General features: G+C 48.3%; 1 protein-coding gene across 4 annotated transcripts in view; it reads left to right on the plus strand.

Moving 5' to 3' along the window:
• The window catches only part of NOS1 (nitric oxide synthase 1), a 114109-nt gene that overhangs the window by 84132 nt on the left and 5152 nt on the right, over positions 1–24825 (plus strand). For all 4 annotated transcript variants that reach the window (XM_053369870.1, XM_053369872.1, XM_053369873.1 and 1 more), the window contains 15 exons: positions 1537–1681; positions 2362–2466; positions 3999–4057; positions 5468–5584; positions 6211–6385; positions 7279–7417; positions 8132–8210; positions 8870–9063; positions 13739–13908; positions 16073–16283; positions 17855–17942; positions 18109–18230; positions 20267–20415; positions 21702–21896; positions 24007–24125. In XM_053369870.1, the coding sequence (XP_053225845.1) occupies positions 1537–1681; positions 2362–2466; positions 3999–4057; positions 5468–5584; positions 6211–6385; positions 7279–7417; positions 8132–8210; positions 8870–9063; positions 13739–13908; positions 16073–16283; positions 17855–17942; positions 18109–18230; positions 20267–20415; positions 21702–21896; positions 24007–24125 (2067 nt within the window). The remainder of the gene's footprint in view (positions 1–1536; positions 1682–2361; positions 2467–3998; positions 4058–5467; positions 5585–6210; positions 6386–7278; positions 7418–8131; positions 8211–8869; positions 9064–13738; positions 13909–16072; positions 16284–17854; positions 17943–18108; positions 18231–20266; positions 20416–21701; positions 21897–24006; positions 24126–24825) is intronic.

Below are 24825 nucleotides of genomic sequence, written 5' to 3' on the forward strand. Positions count from 1 at the left end.
GCTTCTAGCACAACGGGACACCGTGACGGAAACCAGAGTGCATGGAAATACTGTTTACCTTCCTGCCGCAGTGGTACCTATTTATCTACTTGTACTGGCTTGCTTTCGAACTGCTAGGTTGGCAGGGGCTGGGACAGAGCAACGGGAGCTCACCCCGTCGGGGGATTCAAACCGCCAACCTTCTGAATACCATCTACCGGAAACCTAGGAAGAAAAGAGTGCTATTGCACTCAGGACTTGTTTGTGGGCTTCCTACAGGCATCTGGTTGGCCACTGTGAGAACAGGATGCTGGACTCAATAGGTCATTAGCGAGGGCTCCTAATGCAGGCACCCCAATAAACTAGCCCAGTAAGATTCAGCCAAAGCATACACCTACTTGCAAGTAACTGATCAGAGGCGTTTGCTGTTAAGAGAGCATCTTTTCAATGACTTGTGCCGTCCCTACTTAAAAATGTCATTTTTCACCTGTGCAAAGTTTGTGTGTTCATAGAATCATATTTGGAAAAGACCCTGATGATCATCTAATCTGACCCCATGCAATTCAGGAATACGTAGCTGTCCCATACGAGGTTCAAACCCAAAACCTTGGCATTGTCAGCACCAGACTCTAACCAACAGAGCTATCCAATTGGTTGGGGACCTTCTGTCTGTATCAGGAACCTGTGGGCCTCCAGAGGGCATTGGACTACAGTTCCCATCATCCCTTGGCATAGGCCATATGGGCTGGGGCTGGTGGGAATTTGAGTCCAGGGACAATGATGAAGACTTGGCCAGACGTTGGAGATATGCTTCAGAGATCCAGACCGTGAGGAGCTCCGAGAAATTAATAAATACAATTTGGACTATAATTTGATCTTCTCTATTTTAGTTTTTTTATTTTTAATTGAAGTATTATGATTGGATGTATTAATTGGATGTTTTTATTGGAAAATCAAAAAAAAGATTTTTAAAAAAGACTTGGCCAGACGCTGTACCCACCCCAGCTCACTCAGAGAGCCAGTGTGGTATAGTGGTTAGAGTGTCCGACTAGGAGCTGGGAGACCAGGGTTCAAATCCCCTGGATGATCTAGGGCCAGTCACTGCCGCTCAGCCCTAACCTACCTCACAGGTTGTGAGGATTCGGTGAGGAGGAGGAGAACCATGAATGCCCCCTGAGCTCCTTGCGGGGGGGGGGGATATGGGAGATAAGTGCAATCAGTCGATCCAATCATACCTGCAAGATGTATGTTTTACCCACGTCTCATTCAAATGTTACATTCTTAGGTGTGCACTTCTTAAATAAATCATAGGTGTAGACCTAAGGAGCATCTGAAGTCAATTCACCTTTACTTGGAAGGTTTTGTTCAGTGCTTATGATTTTCTTGCTATCATCAAACACATGGGTGCACACCTACCTTTTAATGTATTGAATGCAAACTCCACCCTGCATATGCAAAAAAACAGATAAAAATAAAAACGTTGAGAGAAACCAGGAGGAAAGATCAGATCAGCTTCCCAGGTCAATAAATCTTCCTTCTTTCCCCCCGCTCTCCTAGGGCTGTGAAGTTCTCTGCCAAACTGATGGGGCAGGCAATGGCAAAGAGAGTCAAGGCCACTATCCTGTATGCCACGGAAACTGGAAAATCCCAGGTCTATGCAAAAACCCTGTGTGAGATCTTCAAGCATGCATTTGATGCCAAGGTAGGATCCTGGCTGTTGTTCCAGAGTTTAGCTCAACTTCTCCAACTCTCCAGCAAGGAGCTGAACTGCTTTTCTTCGAGGGCAAAGACATGTAACTTTTGACAAACCGTTGGGCTGGTCTGAAAGGGCCCAGCCTGTGTTTAAGAAAGCTTTTCCTCTTTAAGATCAAGCTTTGGCAGGTGGTTGGGGGGCGGGAGTGCTGAATGGTTCTGCAGATTTGCAGAAGGCACTAACTGGCTAGTCACCATTACCTCCCTCACCTGTACATTAAACTGTTCATGTTTTGTTTTGTCTGTAAGGCAAAGAAATAAATGGATAAGCACGCATTTAAAAGCTAGCCTGTCATGAAGCCAGGAAAAGTCGAAACACAAGCATGCACTGCATTTATATGTTTATTTGTGTGTTTGTTTGATAAAATTAACACTGGATGGTAAAGAACAAAACCCAAAAAAAATCTGCACTAGGTTCAAGGGTGGGTCCACATACAGCGTGTTACAGTAATCAAGCCTTTGGGACTCCTAGACATTGTTTGATTCCAGTTCCCACCATCCTTTACTGCTGGCCACGCTGGCTGGGCCTGGCGGGAGTTGGCAACATCTGGAAGGCCACCACAGGTCATTCTATCCTGGACGGCCATTGGGATCCTTCCCACGAGCCTCTCTGTGCCCTTTTCTCTCCAGGTGATGTCGATGGATGAGTACGACACTGTCCACTTGGAACATGAAACTCTCGTGCTGGTGGTCACAAGCACCTTTGGCAACGGAGACCCACCAGAAAACGGGGAGGTAGGAGGGAGATTTTCCTTGTTCATTTCATTGGGTTAGGTTAACTAAGTCTGCAGATCATTCCCCACAGCAGAAAGGCCCGAATTTGTGATTGACGATAAGAATGAAATGCAGGTCCCCTCCTGACCTCGTTAGCTTCAGGAAGATAGTGGTCTCGTGCCTTCAGATCACATCCTAAAATGTTGGCTTTGTTCTTGGCAACTTGTTGTGGTACTTCTGGAAGACTTGACATGGTGGAGCCACAGTCTTGCAAAATAGTCTTGCCTGTAGCTGGGCGGCTCCGCTAGCCTGTAGGGAAAGTAACCGTTCCAGTATTGGTCAGCTTTTGCACTTAGATGCCATGAAATCTGTTATGTACTGAGTTGAATAGGATCCAAAAGGCAGCAGTCTGATTGGTCCTAGAACAGTAGGATTCAGAATGCAGCAGTCTGATTGGTCCTAGAACAATGCAGCAGTATGATTGCTTGGCAGGAACCACCCAATCATGCTCCAGATAGAAGTGAATCCACAACCTGATTGGCTTACAGTAGAATTCCGGAATTAGCCAATCATGTGCAGCCCATTGTGTAAATAATGTATATAAAGCAGATACCTTGAGGGGACATTCATTCATTCCTCCTCACCACTATGAGCTGAATAAAGAGCATGAAATCACTTTGCGACTCTGAGTATATTTCAAAATCCTTCTGCCTGCACCCACTTAAATAAAGAGAGGTCCAACCCAACCCAGATTTTTTTAACTTTAACTGCCCTGTATTAATGTTTTCTGTTGGAATGAAAATGTTGGTGGAAGGTTTGAAGGCAATGCTGAGAGATGATCCCTAGCTCGGTCAGTCCTAAGCACCACCCACAATGCAACAGACCTTCTCCTCCAAGGCATCCTACTTGACCATTTTCCCCTGTTGCACTGAGAGCTTTTGGGGAGTTGAAGTGCAAGTTGTGGTGCAGTTCAGTTGGGGGGGGGTCTGCCCTTGTTGAGCAACATAAGAACCTTCCTAATCCTGATCCCCCAGTCCAGATTTGTGTGTTTTTTTTCATCAGTTGGAGCCTCAGTTTCATGATCTGTCCTTCCAGTGAGCACTCAGGGCTGATTTCCTTAAGAATGGATAGGTTTGATCTTCTTGAGAGTCCCATGGACTGCAAGAAGATCAAGCCTATCCATTCTTAAGGAAATCAGCCCTGAGTGCTCACTGGAAGGACAGATCGTGAAGCTGAGGCTCCAATACTTTGGTCACCTCATGAGAAGAGAAGACTCCCTGGAAAAGATCCTGATGTTGGGAAAGATTGAGGGCACAAGGAGAAGGGGATGACAGAGGATGAGATGGTTGGACAGTGTTCTCAAAGCTACCAGCATGAGTTTGACCAAACTGTGGAAGGCAGTGGAAGACAGGAGTGCCTGGCGTGCTCTGGTCCATGGGATCACGAAGAGTCGGACACGACTAAACGACTAAACAACAACAACAATTTTTTAAACTTAATTCTGTTCAATGTGCCTCTTCTCCCACATGTTTACATTTCCCCTCATTTCCCAGAAATTTGGCTGTGCTCTGATGGAAATGAGGAATCCCAACTCCAACCTCGAAGAGAGAAGGTGGGTGTGCTAACCCTGATCCAGGAATTATGAATTGCGTGGGTTGTTGTTTTTTTACGGGAACCCCAAGATCCATCAACCAGAGCCAGGTGCAAAAGAAAGACAGGAACTGAAGGCCAGGGTACTTCCGAGCACATTCTGAGCCTAGGAATTCGCTTTCAGTGCCAGAACTGATTTGAGCTCACAGTCCTTTTGTAAACACACAAGTCCCAGTGGACTGGTAGGGTGGGAGGCAGGGAGCCCAACAGCAGGTGGCGCCAGAGCCAATAGCCGATGGAGCCAGAGCCTCCTCCCTGTTGAGTTCTGCAAGGGCAACAATAAGACTAAGAGGGAAGGTGGCAGGCAGGTGGGCTCCAGCTAGCTGGCTGGTGACAGGCTGAGGTTTACAGTGTGCCCTAATGGACCAAGTCAAGTCTTCTCCTTAACTTTCTTTGATTGCAGCAGCCTTGTTCAGGTGTGTGCGGGGAGGTCATTTGGTTGCTGCTGCTGTTGAAGAACTAGGAGTCTAAACCCCTTGCTGCAAATCGCCAAGAAGCTTGGAATACAAAATTCCTAGGACACTCATCCACCAATGATTTCTCAACCACCAATTAGGAAGCAGTTACCCTGTGCAGCCACTAGGTGTCAGGCATCCACGGAGTGAGCCTCTTCCTTTGACCAGCATAGTGGGCTAGTTCTTTGCACCTTGAGAACCAAAATAGATCCGTCCTGATGCAAATGATCTATAACTAGATCTCCTGACTACTTTTTTTAGTAGGTCTAGTGGCACTATCAGTGGAGCCTACCTTACAGGGATGTTGTAAGGATTTGAACCTGGGACCTTCTGCATGAAAAGCAGACACTCTGCCACTGAGCTATGGCTCTTCCGTAATATAAAACAAGCATAGGGAGTCGTCTTATACCAAGTCCAGGCCGTTAATGCATCTAGCTCAGTATTGCCTACAAGCAGAAGTTCTTCAGGGTTTTAGGCAGGGGGTATTCCCAGCCTAAACATGGGTAGCGCTGTGGGTTAAACCACAGAGCCTAGGACTTGCCGATCAGAAGGTTGGCAGTTCAAATCCCCACGATGGGGTGAGCTCCCGTTGCTCGGTCCCTGCTCCTGCTTACCTAGCAGTTCAAAAGCACATTAAAGTGCAAGTAGATAAATAGGTACCGCTTCGGCAGGAAGGTAAACAGCATTTCCGTGCGCTGTTCTGGTTCACCAGAAGCAGCTTAGTCATGCTGGCCACATGACCCGGAAGCTGTACGCCGGCTCCCTCGGCCAATAAAACGAGATGAGCGCCGCAATCCCGGAGTCGGTCACAACTGGACCTAATGTTCAGGGGTCCCTTTACCTTTATTCCCAGCCCTGGGGATTGACCTACACGCAAAACAGATTCTCTGCCACTGAGTTACCATCCTGTTTTGCAGGAGCTACAAAGTGCGCTTCAACAGCGTCTCCTCGTATTCAGATGCTCGGAAATCTTCGGCTGACGGGCCTGAAGCCAGGGACAACTTTGAGAGCACCGGTCCGCTGGCCAACGTCAGGTGAGCAGGGCGGGTGAACAGCGGGGAGTTCAGAGCTCACATTGCAAAGCTGCAATCCAGCAGTGTCCAGGAGCTGGAAGACATAGTATAATCTTGCCCCAAGAGACAAATCTCACTCTCTGTCTATGGCCTTCTGTCGGGCTGAGAGTGACCCCTGCTGGCTCTGCTTGGCCATGCAGCCACCACCTCGATGTCTGCTTCCTTGCGTACAGATAGCGATGGGGAAATTTCGATTAAGTTCACAGCGGGAGGCGAACCAACCCAATCTGCACTTTCCAAAAGAATGTGCAAACTGAAAACTCAGCCGTCCTTCGAAATTTGCAGTTCTTTGGGTTTCGCAATACGGCTATCGAGTCTAGCTCCGTGTGCAAAAATGCATACAGTACTGCAAAGCATGCAGAAAACCGCATATGTTAGTGGGAAATAGCATACAAAGTGCATTCTGTTATTATGAGACAATCACTTTGAAATAAATGGGTAAATATAAGGGAGAATAGCATATGAGTATGGGTACATTAGGAGAAATCAACACTGAAATGCCGATTTGTTTTCATGAGGTCTTTCAAAAAAAAATAATTGAAAAAATGAGGAATGTTGACTGATTCACCTCTCCTGCTGTCCTACAGATTCTCTGTCTTTGGACTGGGGTCACGGGCCTATCCCCACTTCTGCGCCTTTGCTCGCGCCGTGGACACGCTCCTGGAGGAGCTGGGTGGAGAACGCATCCTGAGGATGGGCGAGGGGGATGAGCTGTGTGGGCAAGAGGAATCCTTCAGGACGTGGGCCAAAAAGGTCTTCAAGGTAGCCACCTTCTCTTCAGCCTCCTGCCAGGAGATGGGATTAGAAGATGGGGAGACGTTGGGGAGAGGGTATCTTAGAGCCACGAGGCCAGCCCTGTTGTAAGCAACTGCTCACGGGCAATGGGTTCCTCAAAGGGGAGATGTTGGGCCATCACCTCCAAGCCATCAGTAATTTGTGGGAGGGTTTTGAACTCATGGCCTGGAGATTTTGATCTGCACAGGTAAAAAGTGGTTTAGAGAGCTGCACCACCCTAGTGCAACAAATCCGCCTCAAAAAAGGAGAAGAGAAACTAATTTGCAGTTAGGAAAGTGATGAGGAAAATTGGAACAAGGGCTCAGTAAAAGACCAGGCGTGATCTGTGGATGATCAATAAATGGGTTGTCTGAAGGGTGTCAGAAGCCCCTCAATTCCATCAGGAACTGGAATTATTAGGCAGCCACAGTCACGAGAGGTAGGAAGGAGAAGGAGGCATTTGGGAATGGACAGCAGAGACCCTCTCAGAGGAAGCAGCTCTGCCTGCTCTCTCTCCTGCCCCAGAGGCAGATAGGGGAGTGCGACCTGGACACAGAGCTGCAGGAGGAACCACAACTATTATTTAGAATAGAGTGTGAGAGGCAGAGAGCACCGAATTTTGGCATCACACAGGGCGTGACTGAAATTTGAGACTCCAAGGTCTGCCCCTGCCAACCCCCTCCGGGAATCACAACTAGGGCAGGAGAGTCCCGTGAGTGAGCTTGCCCTGCCCCGCCAACCGTCAGGACATCTTCACAGCTCTGCTTAGCCCTTTCCCCAAAGCAGAGTCCTGAGACGAGGGGAGGAATCCTAGCTGGGCACCTTTCTTCCACCCACCCAGCCTGCCTTGCTTTGCCTTGAGAACCTAGTTTGTCCTGCAGGCAGCGTGTGATGTGTTCTGCGTGGGCGACGACGTCAACATCGAGAAAGCCAACAACTCCCTCATCAGCAACGACCGGAGCTGGAAGAGGAGCAAGTTCCGCCTGACCTATGTCGCCGAAGCACCTGAACTGACACAAGGTACTGTGGTTTGCCGCTTGCTTCCTGGTGGGACGTTTTCAGAAGCAGGACTTGGCCAGGCTTGGCTAACTGGTAGCGGTTGCATGAGCGGAGGCAATTGCTCACTTGGCTTCCCAAATCTGAGCATCCCTGCAGGTTACTGGGAAGGAGAGGTGGCGGAGAGTTTGGTGCGGTGCAAGCACGGTGTCACATTCGCTCCGCTGCTGCCCCACCACCCTGAGCTCTTTGAAGCCTCACCTCTTCCCCTTTCTCCAACTGGCAGTGGTGCTCAGCTTTGGGAAGTGTGCTGAGCACCACTGCACTGCCGACACTTCCCTGCTGACTGCTACAGTGGTGTTGTAATAAAGTTTTGTGGTGTTTTTGTACTTTTTATAATGTTGGATGTATTTACAACAGGGGTGGGCCCAGGCATGGGCAAACTCGGCCCTCCAGATGTTTTGAGACTACAATTCCCATCATCCCTGACCTGTTAGGTAGCGATGATGGGAGTTGTAGTCCCAAAACATCTGGAGGGCCGAGTTTGCCTATGCCTGCTCTAGCCCCAAGGGCTCAATATGGCCTGACAGGTTTCACATTCCAGGCCGTATGCACCTTCTTTGATACTGTGCTGTGCTGCCCTGACCCCCACCAGCCAGAATATGTCCTTGAACCACAGTCATGACACTTGCAACCAGTCCCCGCAAACAAGACTTACCGACTCTCTTTCATTCGCAGGCTTGTACAGCATCCACAAAAAGCGAGTCTTCGCAGCCCGGCTCCTGGCACGTCAGAATCTACAAAGCCCAAAATCCAGGTGGGAGCTGCAGACTCACCCCTGCCAAAAATGGCAAGTGTGAGAAGAACACAGCTTGATTAGGCCCAGGGTGCATCATGTTTGCATTCAGTTATGAACTAGTTCACCCAGAGCACCAAACCATGGTTCGTTAAACCATCACTTAATGTTATGTGTGGTCGGTGGCTTAACCACGGTTTGTTCTCTGACAGCAAACCATGATCTGAATCCATGGTTTGCTTTCTGCTTCCAAACCTTGATTTGCTTTAATGATGGCTTGGTGTTGGCATGTGAACCCAATATCCTTCCATTTTGTTTGGGCCCCCAGACACTCACCAAACTATAAAGGCATAAAACAGAGTCACAAAAAATAGGGTGGGTCCTGAAAACACACATATTCTCGTCCACCAGCCCCCAGGCTTTTGAGGGTGGTGGAACCACCGGGAGGGCCTCCTCTGCCAGTCTTGATGCTTGAGAGGGTCTTTGGAGAAGGAGGAGGCATTTCTGATATATAGGGCCTGGGTCCTTTAGGGCTTTAGACACCAACGTGAGCCCAGAAACGAACCGAGAACCACTACCTAAATGTGCTATGTGCAAGGTCTACCTAATATCTGCAGAGGTGGGGAATTTTATCTGCAAAGAGCGGCACACCCAAATCCTTCCTTACTCACTTGCTTTAGCCGCTCCACAATCTTCCTCCGGCTTCACACCAACGGACACCAGGAGCTGCATTATGAACCCGGAGACCACCTGGGCGTCTTCCCAGGTAACCACGAAGACCTGGTCAATGCCTTGATCGAACGGCTGGAAGACGCGCCCCCTACCAACCAGCTGGTGAAGGTGGAGCTCTTAGAAGAGAGGAACACGGCTTTAGGTAAGGAGCGAAGGCGCTGTTGTTGTTTTTTCAGTTCGCCTGGTTGGTCAGAGTTGACTTCTTTATATAGGAACCATTCCTTGTTGCTTCAACATCTGTGTTTTGCTTGCTTGGGTGCCTGCAGTAGAAGACTTAGGGTTGCATCCAACATTAATCAAATTTGGAGCAGGCCCTGCAGAAATTAATGGAGATGACTAATGGAGGTTCATTAATCGCATTGGGTCTACTCAGTGTTTCACCTAGTTGAAGGCAACCCTTTTTCTCCCTTCATTTTTCTTCCTAAAGTTGTTTTTTTAAAAAAAATAAAAAATTCAAGACTTCATTAAAGTTAAAACAACAATCCAGTAAGAAATGTGAAATGAAATAAAAGAGTTGGGGGAAACGGTGCCAAAAAATAGCCAGGGTAATAAATTACTTTCTCAAGAGACTACACAATGTGTTAGATGTTACAACAAAAACTGACCAGAGAGAATACAAAACAAATGTTATGAATACCAAATAAAGCCATATTTCATCGGAGGTTGCCATCCCCACAACTGGCCTGTCAAACGTGTAACAAATGGCCACCAAATGGAGGCAAAATCCATAGGTTTTGCTGAGCCCTGAGATGCTCTTAATTTATGAGTCCATTTCCCAGAAATGAGAATAAACATTACTTTATCGAGCCAAGTATTTACAGCAAAGCTCAGGACTCCTTTCAGCCTTGTGAGATGGGGAAGGGAGCAGCTACTGATAGAAAAATGGTACGTGGTTTGCATATTCAGCCCCTCAGAAATTGATAAAAGGCATTGTTTTAGCTGCAGCCCAAGATACTCTTAATTTAATAATAATAATAATAATAATAATAATAATAATAATAATAATAATAATAATTTATTATTTATACCCCGCCCATCTGGCTGGGCCTCCCCAGCCACTCTGGGCGGCTTCCATAAAAACCAAAAATACAGTAAAATATCACACGTTAAAAACTTCCCTGAACAGGGCTGCCTTAAGATGTCTTCTGAATGTCAGGTAGTTGTTTATCTCTTTGACATCTGCTGGAAGGGCATTCCACAGGGCGGGCGCCACTACCGAGAAGGCCCTCTGCCTGGTTCCCTGTAGCTTTGCTTCTCGCAATGAGGGAACCGCCAGAAGGCCCTCGGCGCTAGACCTCAGCGTCCGGGCAGAATGATGGGGGTGGAGACGCTCCTTCAGGTATACTGGACCGAGGCCGTTTAGGGCTTTAAAGGTCAGCACCAACACTTTGAATTGTGCTCAGAAACGTACTGGGAGCCAATGTAGGTCTTTCAAGACCGGTGTTATATGGTCTCGGCGGCCGCCCCCAGTCACCAGTCTAGCTGCTGCATTCTGGATTAGTTGTAGTTTCCGAGTCACCTTCAAAGGTAGCCCCACGTAGAGCGCATTGCAGTAATCCAAGCGGGAGATAACCAGAGCATGCACCACTCTGGCGAGACAGTCCGCAGGCAGATAGGGTCTCAGCCTACGTACCAGATGGAGCTGGTAAACAGCTGCCCTGGACACAGATTTGACCTGTGCCTCCATGGACAGCTGTGAGTCCAAAATGACTCCCAGGCTGCGCACCTGGTCCTTCAGGGGCACAGTTACCCCATTCAGGACCAGGGAATCCTCCACACCTGCCCGCCTCCTGTCCCCCAAAAACAGTACTTCTGTCTTGTCAGGATTCAACCTCAATCTGTTAGCCGCCATCCATCCTCCAACCGCCTCCAGACACTCACACAGGACCTTCACCGCCCTCACTGGTTCTGATTTAAAAGAGAGGTAGAGCTGGGTATCATCCGCATACTGATGAACACCCAGCCCAAACCTCCTGATGATCTCTCCCAGCGGCTGCATGTAAATGTTGAAAAGCATGGGGGAGAGGACAGAACCCTGAGGCACCCCACAAGTGAGAGCCCAGGGGTCTGAACACTCATCCCCCACCACCACTTTCTGAACACGGCCCAGGAGGAAGGAGCGGAACCACTGTATGACAGTGCCCCCAGCTCCCAGCCCCTCAAGACGGTCCAGAAGGATGTTATGGTCGATGGTATCAAACGCCGCTGAGAGATCCAGCAGAACTAAGAAACAGCTCTCACCTTTGTCTCTAGCCCGCCGGAGATCATCAACCAGTGCGACCAAGGCAGTTTCAGTCCCATGATGAGGCCTGAATCCCGACTGGAAGGGATCCAAATGGTCCGCTTCTTCCAGGCGTGCCTGGAGTTGTTCGGCAACCGCTCGCTCAATCACCTTGCCCAAGAATGGAAGATTTGAGACTGGGCGATAGTTGGCCATCGTGGCCGCATCTAAAGATGGTTTTTTAAGAAGTGGTTTAATAACCGCCTCTTTCAGCGGGTCTGGGAAGGCTCCCTCACGGAGGGAAGCATTCACCACCCCACGAAGCCCATCGCCCAGTCCTTCCCGGCTAGCTTTTATAAGCCAGGATGGGCAAGGATCCAGGAGACAGGTGGTTGGTCTCACTCGTCCAAGCAGCCTGTCCACATCCTCGGAGGTAACAGATTGGAATTGATCCCACTCAACTTGACTAGACAGAACCCTAGCACTCTCCCGCCCCGGCCCTGCTCCCACGGTGGAGTCTACTTCTTCCCGAATCTGAGCGATTTTATCTGCAAAAAACTTTGCAAAATCATTGCAGGAGAACATGTGGCCCATACTGGGCCCCGATGTTGCAGGTGGTTCCGCTAAATTGTGAACCACCTGAAAAAGTCTCCTGCTGCTGTTTTCTGCAGATGCAATAGAGGCGGTGAAGAAATTCTTCTTCGCCGTCGCTATCGCCACTTGGTAGGCTCGACGTTGAGCTCTAACCTGTGTCCGGTCAGATTCGGAATGAGTTATCCGCCACCGGCGCTCTAGCCGTCTCAACGATTGTTTCATTGCCCTCAGATCCGTGGAAAACCACGGGGCTGTCCGGGCTCCATGCAATCGGAGAGGGCGCTTCGGAGCCAAACAGTCAATAGCCCTGGTTAACTCCGCATTCCAGCGGGCCACCAGGGAATCAGCTGAAAGGCCATCAACATGGGATAAAGCATCCCCTACCACTCTCTGGAAACCATTTGGATCCATTAAGTGGCGGGGGCGGACCATCTGAATTGGTCCCACCTCCCTGCAGAGGGGATGGGTCGCAGAGAAGTCCAGTTGCACCAGGAAGTGATCTGACCATGGCACTTCTTTCGTTTCGCTTTTACTTAGTGTCAGATCACCAACATCCATAGAGGTAAACACCAGGTCCAAGGCATGTCCGCGGCTATGGGTTGGGCCAGACTTATTCAGGGACAGCCCCATGGAGGCCATGCTTTCCACGAAGTCCCGAGCGGCCCCTTGTAAGGTCGTGTCGGCATGGATGTTAAAATCCCCTAGGACGACCAAGCTAGGTGTCTCCAGGAGAACATCCGCCACGACCTGAAGCAGCTCGGGCAGGGAATCCTTGGTGCAGCGGGGAGGTCGGTACACCAAAAGGAATCCTGTACTGCCCCTATTGCCCAACTTCCAGAACATGCACTCGGAAAACTGGGTCTTCCCAATAGGACGCCTGGTGCAAACTAATGACTTCCTAAAAATCACTGCAACCCCCCCTCCCCGCCCACATGCCCTGGGTTGCTGTGCGTAAGAGAAACCTGGTGGACAAGCAGCGGCAAGGACAGGCCCATCTGCTTCATCCAACCAAGTCTCTGTTACACATGCCAGGTCAAGTCCTCCATCCATGATCAAGTCATGGATGGCAGTGGTCTTATGAATCATTGACCTGGCATTGCACAGCAGCACCTTCAGGTCATGTGGGTATCCCTTTAGGAGTGAAGTGAGAATAAACATTACTTTATTGAGCCAAATATGTTGAAAGAAACCCAAGGACTCCTCCCAGTACATGGCGAAATGAGGAGGCAGAGTACTTGCCTTGCGTGCAATCCCCAACAGCATCTCCGGGGAGGCCTGGGAGGAAATCCTGCCTGAAATTCTGGAGAGATGTTGCCAGTCAGTGTAGGCAATACTGAACTAGATGAACCAAGAGTGTGGCTCAATACAAGGCAGCTTCCTGTATTCCTAACAGAAAAGTGGTAAGTGGTTTTCATCTTAAATCCATATTTGACCCATCCGAAATGGATAAAAGGCCACTTGCCCCAATAATAATAATAATAATAATAATAATAATAATAATAATAATAATAAATTATTTATACTCCGCCCATCTGGCTGGGCTTCCCCAGCCACTCTGGGCGGCTTCCAAAAAAATATTAAAATACTGTAATACATCAAACATTAAAAGCTTCCCTAAACAGGGCTGCCTTCAGATGTCTTCTAAAAGTCTGGTAGTTGTTGTTCTCTTTGACATCTGGTGGGAGGGCGTTCCACAGGGCAGGCACCACTACCGAGAAGGCCCTCTCCCTGGTTCCCTGTAACTTGGCTTCTCGCAGTGAGGGAACCGCCAGAAGGCCCTTGGAGCTAGACCTCAGTGTCCGGGCAGAACGATAGGGGTGGAGAGGCTCCTTCAGATATACTGGACCAAGGCCATTTAGGGCTTTAAAGTTCAGCACCAACACTTTGAATTGTGCTCGGAAACGTACTGGGAGCCAATGTAGGTCTTTCAAGACCGGTGTTATATGGTCTCGGTAGACCAGACTCTGCTGCAATGCAGGCCAACCTGCTTTTGTCTTGGCAGGTGTCATCAGCAACTGGACGGACGAGAACCGCGTCCCTCCCTGTACCATCTTCCAGGCTTTCAAATATTACCTGGACATCACCACCCCTCCCACGCCAATCCTGTTGCAGCAATTTGCGTTGCTGGCGACCAGTGAGAAAGAGAAGAAGCGCCTTCAGGTTCTCAGCAAGGTAAGTCCGCAGTCTGGAAAGGGGTGCGAGAACCTTGCCCTGTATATTACGTACTTGTATCGTGTTTGCAGGCGAAGCTGCAAATGAACTGTTGTATGTTCTCGTGGGGTGGGGGAGTTGCCTATTTCCTCCCAAGATAAGGGAGGAAGTGACAAAGCTAAGCCTGGCAGGACATCTTACTCTATGGTATTAACCCCTTCCGGCACTAATTAGACTTAAGCGCATTGGTTACACAAGGCTGATTATCCCACTCTTCTGTGAGACAGCTCTTCGCCCCTCACGTGCAGACTGATTCAGGTTCTGCAATAAGGGATGTCAATCAATCCATCCAGTCATGCATCACAACTAGGTCTTAATTGTTGGACTTGGCTGAGATGGCAAACTTAACATGTTTAAGTAGAGAAAAACCACTATTGACATTTCTTAAGGATTGGAAACTTCTTACGGACTTCTTTTGTGTGAACAAGAAAATTAATTCGGAATATCTGGATTTAAAGATTGAAAAAATATTGGCTTATAGAAAACAGAATAATTGAATATTAATGAGTGAATACTATATGTAGCTGACAAAGAAACAGAAGTCTTTCTATCTTTTTCCATTTTTTTTCTTCCTTCCTTCCTTCCTTCCTTCCTTCCTTCCTTCCTCTTTCTTTCTTTCTTTCTTTCTTTCTTTCTTTATTTATTTATATCTCTCTCTCTTCTTTTTGCTCCTGTTCCTTTTTTAGATTAGGTTTTTAAAGTATTTCTTTTATCCTGGTGTATTATAAAAAATATAGTTTGTATTAGGCATGAACTTTTGTATATCTTTTGATAAGTGTCAATAAAAGTAGATGTGTTTTTTGAAAACAACAACAACAACTAGGTCTAACTCAGAGCCGAGTTGCTGAAATGAATGAACCGAAGTTAGACACGTCCATGAAAGGCAAGACAATTCACCTTCCTGCTTCTTCATGCAGCATGTGGTTAACCTGTGGAACTCACTGCCACAGGAAGCAGTGATGGCTGCCAGTTTAAACATCTTTAACAGAGGGCTACACAAATTCGTGGAGGCGGATATCATTGCCTACCAGACATGATGGCTATATTCTACCCCCACAGTCAGAGTCCCATGGGCTGACTCCATCTAAGGCAGCCTCTGTCATTGAATTCTACTCAATATTGATCCAGAGCAGATTCCAACGTATAGTTAGCAGAGTAAAACTTAAACATGTTGCAGGATTCCCAAAAAATAGACCAGAGGCAATTAATATTTAATCCAACAGAGCTTTACTGCTACTGAAGGCAATTGAGCATAATGGTCACAAACCCAATACATTCAGGATTGGCACAGACCAGGGCCGGATTTAGGTTTGATGAGGCCTTAAGCTACTGAAGGTAATGGGGCCCTTTATATGTCCAGCTGTCCTTTGTCAACAACAAATTGTCGCTGCTTTTTTGTGTTGAATATGTGCTATATGGTAATTTATGGACCTAATAGGTATCTAAAGCCATTTGCACATTACAAAATATGTATTTTATCAAAGTAATTGTTGAACTGAAATACAATTAAGAAGTATATTAATAGTGAAATTTTTTGGTGGGCCCTAAACTATAGCTTGTTTAGCTTATACGTAAATCCGGCACTGCCACAGTCCTTAAGAAATCCAGTTGCAGCAGACTTAATTTAAACTTACAATAACTTATAAGTCTAAAACCTTAACTCTAAGCATACTATGTACAGAACACCACACCAGAAGGAGAGACAGAAAGAGAAAGTGAAACCCAGGCTCCTTCTGGCCTCTTATTATAGTCAGCATGACCTTGACAGAAAGAGATAACACAGGCATCCTCAACCTTCGGCTCTCCAGATGTGTTGGACTACAATTCCCATCATCCCTGACCACTGGTCCTGTTAGCTAGGGATCATGGGAGTTGTAGGCCAAAACATCTGGAGGGCCAAAGGTTGGGGATGCCTGAGATAACAGAACCAGTTGAAGCTAGCTGTACTCAGCTTCTCTGAAGGAACAAGCCAAACATCATGAACTTTCTGCTTGTTCCTTTCACACAAAGTAGCTTCCAGAACCCTCTTGAATGAAGTAGAATAAGAAAGATCTCTACACATCAGATCAAAACTCTCTGCAGTAAGAAATGCAAACTGACAGCTTCCTGTGTCCCCTATGCTCAGGGCCTGCAGGAATACGAGGAGTGGAAATGGTCCAAGAACCCCACCATGGTTGAAGTTCTGGAAGAGTTCCCATCCGTGCAGATGCCGTCCACCTTCTTGCTGACCCAGCTCCCGCTGCTCCAGCCTCGCTACTATTCCATTAGCTCCTCCCCTGACATGTACCCTGACGAGGTCCACCTCACGGTAGCCGTGGTCTCCTATCGCACCAGAGGTAAATTGGGACCACAGCTCAGTGGTAGAGCATCACTTTTGTGTGTGGAAGTTGCCAGGTCCTGTCCCTCTAGTTTTAAGGCCTGGTCTGAAATACTGGGGAGCCAGCACTAGTCAGCATAGACAATATTGAACTGGAAAGATAGATCATTCTAAGGCAGCTTCCTGTGTTTGACCTTGAGTTGGATTATTATTTTTTAATTACAAAATTCGCATTTAACCAAGGCTTATGAGGAACGGTTGAAAGAGCTGGGTATGTTTAGCCTGGAAAAGAGGAGACTGAGAGGAGATACGGTTGTTGTTGTTGTTTAGTCGTATCCAACTCTTCGTGACCCCATGGACCAGAGCACCCCAGGCACTCCTGTCTTCCACTGCCTCCCGCAGTTTGGTCAAACTCAAATTAGTAGCTTCGAGAACACTGTCCAACCATCTTGTCCTCTGTCGTCCCCTTCTCCTTGTGCCCTCCATCTTTCCCAACATCAGGGTCTTTTCCAGGGAGTCTTCTCTTCTCATGAGGTGGCCAAAGTATTGGAGCCTCAGCTTCAGGACCTGTCCTTCCAGTGAGCACTTAGGGCTGATTTCCTTCAGAATGGATAGGTTTGATCTTCTTACAGTCCATGGGACTCTCAAGAGTCTCCTCCAGCACCATGGAGATATGGTAGCCATCTTCAAATATCTCAAGGGCTGCCACATGGAAGAGAGGACAAGCTTGTTTTCTCCTGCTCTGGAGGGTAGGACCTGAACCAATGGCTTCAAGTTACAAGAAAGGAGATTCTGACTAAGCAACAGGAAGAACTTTCTGACAGTAAGAGCTGTTCTGACAGTGGAACGGTCTCCCTCAGGAGGTGGTGGACTTTCCTTCCTTGGAGGTTTTTAAGCAGAGGCTGGATGGCCGTCTGTCATAGCTGCTTTAGCTGAGATTCCTGCATTGCAGGGGGTTGGACTAGATGCTCCTTGATTCTCATTTCCTACTCTAGAATTCTATTATTTCCATAGCGTTAAGTTAAAGTCGCTTAGTGATATACTTCGTCCACTGTTGAGAAATGTTTGCTGGCAAAACTGACAATGAAACTAAGAGGAAGAGACAACAACAAATTTAAGGAAGATTGGAAGGACTTTATTCCATATATACAGAAGCAATGTACACAGGTTAATATATTAGCAGAGTTCTAGGACTACTTGTAACTTTATTATGAATGGACAATAAGTAATTTGAATGGTTTTTAAATTTACAATGGACATGTGGTATGCTGTTAAATAATGGAACCAAGGAAGGGACCAGAGGGAAGTCTATTTCTTCTGTTTGGTTTTGAATTTGTATTGCTGTTGTTTTATTTTTGTTATTTTTGGAAAATTAATAAAATATTATTTTAAAAAATAGAGAGAAATGTTTGTGCCAGCAGAAATGTTGTCGCACACACAGAAAAGCATAATCTGTTGTGCTATAAGTTTCCACTAGCGCAGCTGCCGTGTTGAAATTCCTCTGTCGTGCAACATTAAAACTCACACATAGCAAAGCCTTGTGTTCCCGCTGCAGACTTGACCGGTCTTCTTCCTTCTGTTTTTGCCTAGATGGGGAAGGGCCAATCCACCACGGGGTCTGTTCCTCCTGGTTCAACCGGATACAGGCGGACGAAGTGGTGCCATGTTTTGTCAGAGGGTAAGATGGGGGGAACTGAAACAGTGTGGACGGCTGTGGAAAGATTGGACCAGGTGCCCTCAGAGGTCCCTTCCAACTCTGCAATTCTATGATAATAACACAGGGGTCAGCCTGCTAATGTGTGATCACAAGAGAACTCTTCTTCCTCCCCCCCCCCTTTATGCAGAGCTCCTGGGTTCCACATGCCACAAGACCCGCAGGTTCCTTGCATCCTGGTCGGCCCTGGGACGGGGATTGCTCCTTTCCGGAGCTTCTGGCAGCAACGGCTCTTTGACGTCAAACACAAAGGTAGGTCCAGTCATCTACATGAGTGGAGCAGGGCTGGATGGAGGCTGGCACATTAGGGCAAGTGGGGCACTACCCTGCCAACCTACACCTGCCCTCACCTGTCTGCCTTCCTAATATTTATCATTTATACCCCACCCACCTGGCTGGGCTTCCCCAGCCACTCTGGGCGGCTTCCAACAAAATATTAAAGTACAGTAATGCATCAAACATTAAAAGCTTCCCTAAACAGGGCTGCCTTCAGGTGTCTTCTAAAAGTCTGGTAGCTGTTGTTCTCTTTGACATCTGGTGGGAGGGCATTCCACAGGGCAGGCGCCACTACCGAGAAGGCCCTCTGCCTGGTTCCCTGTAACTTGGCTTCTCACAGTGAGGGAACTGCCAGAAGACCCTCGGCGCTGGACCTCAGTGTCCAGGCAGAACGATAGGGGTGGAGATGCTCCTACTTGCAACCAGCCCCAATAACATTGCCTGCTGGATTAGGACGGTGGCCCATCTAGTCCAGATGTCAAGGACTGGACAGAGGAGGAATGGTGGAGACTGACTCCCCCCTTCTCCTACACTTCCCAGAGAAGAGGGAGACAATTCAGTGGTACCTCGGTTTACGAACTTGATCCATTCCGGAAGTCTGTTCTTAAACCAAAACTGTTCTTAAACCGAGGCGCGCTTTCCCTAATGAGGCCTCCTGCCGCCGGTGCCCTTCCACCATTCAGATTCCGTTCTTAGACCAAGGTAAGGTTCACAAACCAGGACACTACTTCCGGTTTTGCGGAGTTCATAAACAGAATCGTTCGTAAACAGGACAGTTCTTAAACCAAGGTACCACTGTATAGGTTTACAACAGTGGTTTGCAGAAGGCCACAGTTCAGAGGCTGCAGAGGGGAGAAGCTGGGAAATATTGGGAGGGGAACAGGAAGAAGAAGCATAAGGGGAGAGACAGCTGACAGACTTGGTGTCTTTAGAAAGAATTCCAGGCCCCCCTTCTCCCAGAACCCAGTGGGCATGGAAAGTAGGAGAACAGAAACCTCAGAGGCAGAAAGCACAGATCTGCCAACGTAGGGATGACGTATAATAGGAGAGACGGAGGGGGTGGGACTTTAGCCGGGGCAATGCCATTATCTAAGATAATTCTCTCTGTGAATACTGAATAAAAGACTTGGTAAGAACTCTTCTTGTTTATCTAATTCTTGGCTCCCCTCCGTGGGAGGAATCGGATTCCCTGAAGCTTGTTCTCACAGCAGCCAGCCTGTCAGAAATCCGCAAGCAGGACCTGAGCATAAAAGCCCTCTCCCCTCCCACAGCTTCTAGCAACTGGTATTCAGAAGCATTGCTACCCTCCAAGCATGGGGGCAGAGCATAAAGTAGCCTTGTCCTCCATGAATTTCCCCAGTCCTCTTTTACTGCCACCTAAGTTGGTGGCCATCACTGCCTCCTGCGGGAGGGACTTCCATAGTTTAGCTATGAGCTGCATGAGAAAGTACTGTGTCCCCAATCCTTAACCTTCCGATACGCATTGGATGTCCACGATTTCTAGTGTTATGAGAGAGGATGTCCAGGGAGGGATGGCATCTTCCTGCTGCTCAGTCTCCTCCCTGCTCAGCAGGGAAGAGGGCAAAACTAGAATTAACTAGCTCTGGCTGTTGTTGGCTGCGGCGCCACCTACTGGTGGCCTCCCAGCCTTCTGCCCATCCTGCCCCAATGGACACCAGCCACCACTGCCACCTAGAACGTCAAGTTCCCTCTGGGCATGGTATGAAACCCGCTGTTTGTGTCTGATCACTTGTGTGGTTCTTTAGTCCATGTTTTGAAATAGCGGGTTGTTTTTTGTTTTATATATGGATTAGTTGCCTCCTGCTGGCATGCCTAGGAGCTCAGTTAGTACAGCATGAGATTCTTAAGCTCAGGGTTGTGGGTTCAAGTCTCACCTTGAGCAAAAGATTCCTGCATTAGAGGGGGTTGGACGAGATGACCCTCGTGGTCTCTTCTAGCTATTTGATACGTTTTGCATTCTCCCCTCCCACCTCCTCAATCTATCCCCCCAGGGCTGAAGCCATGCCCCATGATGCTGGTCTTTGGTTGTCGACAGTCCAAGATTGACCACATTTACAAAGAGGAGACCTTGCTGGCGAAAAGCAGTGGTGTCTTCAAGGAGCTGTTTACGGCCTACTCCCGTGAGCCAGACAAACCAAAGGTAACCTGTGATCAGCAGTGATTCCTGAGCTAGATGATTCCTTCTGCAACTGTATGATTCCAACCCACCTGCGGATGGATCAGACAGTTTTGCTCACATGTTCATTTATAAATCCGTCCAATCCTGTTTCAGCTTTAATCCGAGAGAGGCAGTGTGGTGTAGTGGTTAGAGTGTCAGACTAGGACCTGGGAGACCAGGGTTCACATCCACACTGGGTCACATTGGGGCAGAGTCACTGACTCTCAGGCTAACCTGCTTTATAAGGTTGCTGTCAGGATAAAATAGGTGCGGAAGGAGAACCACGTACACCACCTGTAAAGATGGGATATGTGAAGTCATAAAAAATAAGGGTTTGTTTCCCAAACCACTGAATATCTTCATTGCCCTCCTCCGAATCATGGGCTACCTGGGATTGGTCACTGTCTCCCAGCCTAATCTACCTCAAAGGGCTGTTGTGTAGGAAGGGGAACAATGTCTGCTACCTTAAGCTACTTCTGAAGACATTTTTGTTTAGGCAACTTTACCTTGAGATATAACCCAATCATTTATGGAAGATCAGTATTGTAGAGGATGAGAGGGTTTTTGTAGTTTTTAGAGTTGTGTGAATGGTTTTAGAGTTTTCTAAACTGATATAACAGTTTTTAGAACTTGCATTTTTAGGTTTTATTCTGTTTTTACCATATGTATCACTGTGGTGGCTTTGTGCTGCAAAGCAGCCCACAAATTTGTTAAAGAGATAAATGAGGTATTATTATTTATATCGTTGTATAAAAATATGTGTGCAAAGATTCCTCTTTAAATAGGTACTTTATCTGAATGCATGCCTTCCTTTAAAAAACACCATAACAACACAGAGGTGTTTAAAATGCATTTGGTGCACATTTTTCTGAGCCAAAAGCTGCATTTTGAAATTCAGAGAAGCGTAAAATCTTGAGGAAAATTGCATTCTGATCCGTGTGGCACTATGGGAAGCGTGAATTAGGTTGGCTTGCTTTAAAATGCAACCCAGATGACACTCTTTTCCATCCCTAACTAAGTCCGAATCTTGTGAGGACTATATAGGAGGATAGTGAACCTACTGAATATGTGGCATAATTTGCATAATATGCAAAACATGCAGGTTGCCCCTACCCCTCCTCCCTTCCTCTTTGGGGTCAGCTCTGCAGTTCATTAGCCTGCCTGCAGGGGGCGCTGTGCTTCAAGGATGGGAGCCTTTTTCCACAACATGAAAGCAAACACACACACACACACACACACCCATTGCTGTCCGCTTTCCCTTCCCGTAGAAATACGTGCAGGACATCCTTCAGGAGCAGCTGGCAGGAACCGTCTACAAGGCGTTGAAGGAGCAGGGGGGACACCTCTACGTGTGCGGCGACGTCACTATGGCTGGAGACGTCCTCAAGACTGTCCAGAGCATCGGGAGGCATCAGGGCAAGCTGACGGCAGAGGAAGCCAGCGCTTTCATTAGCAAGCTACGGGTGAGCAGCCATCCCCACCACCCAGCCCATGGGGGCAGCCCATGGCGTCAGGCACCCTGCCAGCATCCAGAGCTGAAATCAGGCGAGTCCTGAACACAGGCCCCGCCTCCATCACTGCCCCTGGTGATTTTACAAGGTCCCCGCGCAAGGAGCTTACAATCAAAAAACCAGCACGGGTCCCCTTGAATTTTAGTGCCCCCCTGGGTAATCCCACTGCCCCCATAGGAGGCAGTAGCACCCACATTGGGAACCATCCTCTTCCCCCTCATTGCCGTGCCACAACCAAGCACTTGGCTCTGAGCCTTCTCCCCTTGGGGGGTTCCCCAGCTGCTGTCTCCTCCCCCTCCTTTGCATCCAGACTGTCAAGGCCACGCATGAAGTGAAGGACATGAGGCAGGAGTTGGTAATCCAGATGAGCTGTGCACAAGCAAGCTGCCAGCTAGCTCTGCTGAGGCTCTTTTTATTAGCACAATATGCAAAACCAGTCAGGTACATTTCAGACTGTGACCTTTACACATCTTCCAATCCTGAGATCGAGGGGTGGTACAAAGTTATTTTGGCACCTGTTTCCACCACATCATTTTCCCCTTGCACAATGTAGGACGAAGGAGACAAAGGTCACAGACAGGGCACAGCAGACCACTAAGAGAGCAAAAGGTTAGATAGAGGGCATGATGTTCAGATAGCTGTGGCTTTGTCTGCGGGTGGAAGTGTGCTCCACACCTGAAGGTCATTCCTTCACACACACCCTCTTTCCCCAGAACATCCCCTTCGCTGGCCTTGCCTCAGGCTCTCTGCGGGTTCTGTTTGCCTGGCCAGGATTTGACCTCAAGCTCTGATAATGCTTCATTGTTCCCCGGGTGGAGATATAAAGAGAGATGTTTGAGAGAGGGGTGCGTGGACAGTAGCCTGCCGCACTGACCAAAGGAAAAAAATCAATTTTCCCGCTGACATGTAGGGTCCCCGGAAGCTTGAACAGAAGAGAATGAGGCCCTTGGGATGTTTTAAGTTCCCACACCCATTATAGTAGCCGTTTGCTGTCTTCTCTTGTAAGAAAGGAGATAATAATAATACTAATTTATAATCATAATTTATTATTTATACCCCGCCCATCTGACTGGGTTTCCCCAGCCACTCTGGGCGGCTTCCAACAGAATATTAAAATACAATAATCTATTAAACATTAAAATAGGGACGTGGGTGGCGCTGTGGGTTAAACCACAGAGCCTAGGACGTGCCGATCAGAAGGTCGGCGGTTCGAATCCCCATGACGGGGTGAGCTCCCGTTGCTCGGTCCCAGCTCCTGCCAACCTAGCAGTTCGAAAGCATGTCAAAGTGCAAGTAGATAAATAGGTACCGCTCCAGCAGGAAGGTAAACAGCGTTTCTGTGCGCTAGTCTGGTTCTCCAGAAGCGGCTTAGTCATGCTGGCTACATGACCCGGAAGCTGTACGCCAGCTCCCTCAGTCAATAAAGTGAGATGAGTGCCGCAACCCCAGAGTCAGTCATGACTGGACCTAATGGTCAGGGGTCCCTTTACCTTTTTATTAAACATTAAAATCTTCCCTAAACAGATTCTAACTTTACAGTCATACCTTGGTTGCCGAACGCCTTGGGACTCGTGTGTTTTGGCTCCTGAATGATTGAAAACCGGAAGCGAGTGTTCCGGTTTTCGAACGATTTCTGGAAGCCGAATGTCCAGCTTGGCTTCCACAGCTTCCGATTGAGTGCAGGAAGTTCCTGCAGCCAACTGGAAGCCACACCTTGGTTTTTGAACAGTTCTGGAACTCGAATGGACTCTCGGAACGCATTGTGTTCAAGAACCAAGGTACGACTGTACAAGAAAAGAGATTCGGGTTAAACATTAGGAAGAACTTCCTGGTGGTCGGGGGAACCGTTTGACAGTGCAATGGACAGCCTCGGAGGGTGTGGGCTCCCCTCTCTTGGAGTTTCTAAACAGAGGGTGGAGGGCCATCTTTCAGGGATTCCTTCATTGCAGTGGGGTTGGACTAGATGACCCATGGGGTCCCTTCCGACTCTACACTCCTGAAATTAACCGTGCGTTGGTTTTTCTCCTCCTCCTTCCCACCCGGCCTGCCCCGCCCCCCGCAGGATGACAACCGCTACCACGAGGATATATTTGGCGTCACCTTGCGCACGTACGAAGTGACGAACCGCCTCCGGTCCGAGTCGATTGCGCACATCGAGGAGAGTAAGAAAGACACGGACGAGTGAGTCGGGCCCGCTGGCTTCCTTTCCTTTTCAAACCGGCGCTTTTGTTTCCCCAGAAATGTGTGGGCTGGGCGTGAGAATCCCTTTTGTCATTCGGCTGACGCCATCGCTCAAGCTACGCTCCAAGAGCGGGTGGGGATCACCGGGGAGCAGGCATGTTGAGCCTCTAAGCTCCGCATGCAGAAGTTCCATCCCTGGGATTGCCGATTAAAACCGGGGGTGGGGAGCCTCAAACCCAGGGGCTGAATGCAGCCCTCCCGGCTTCCTCCAAATAGGCCACACCTCTCAGGAGACCTGGCCTTCTTTTGCCTGGCCTGAACACACCTGTCGGACTCTGATAAATGCTTTTCACTTGCCTGGAGAGAGGGGTGTGAGTAGAAACAAGCCTGCTCAAGCCAGTGTGGTGTAGTGGTTAAGAGCAGTAGACTCGTAATCTGGGGAACCAGGTTTGCTTCCCCGCTCCTCCACATGCAGCTGCTGGGTGACCTTGGGCTAGTCACACTTCTCTGAAGTCTCTCAGCCTCACTCACCTCACAGAGTGTTTGTTGTGGGGGAGGAAGGGAAAGGAGAATGTTAGCCGCTTTGAGACTCCTTCGGGTAGTGATAAAGCGGGATGTCAAATCCAAACTCTTCTTCTTCTTCTACTACTGCATGCAAGGTGAAATTTGCATTTGTTGCTCTGCCCACTTTCCCCTCTGG

The sequence above is a fragment of the Podarcis raffonei genome, chromosome 16 (assembly GCF_027172205.1).
Source record: "Podarcis raffonei isolate rPodRaf1 chromosome 16, rPodRaf1.pri, whole genome shotgun sequence".
Taxonomy (NCBI): Eukaryota; Metazoa; Chordata; class Lepidosauria; order Squamata; family Lacertidae; genus Podarcis; species Podarcis raffonei.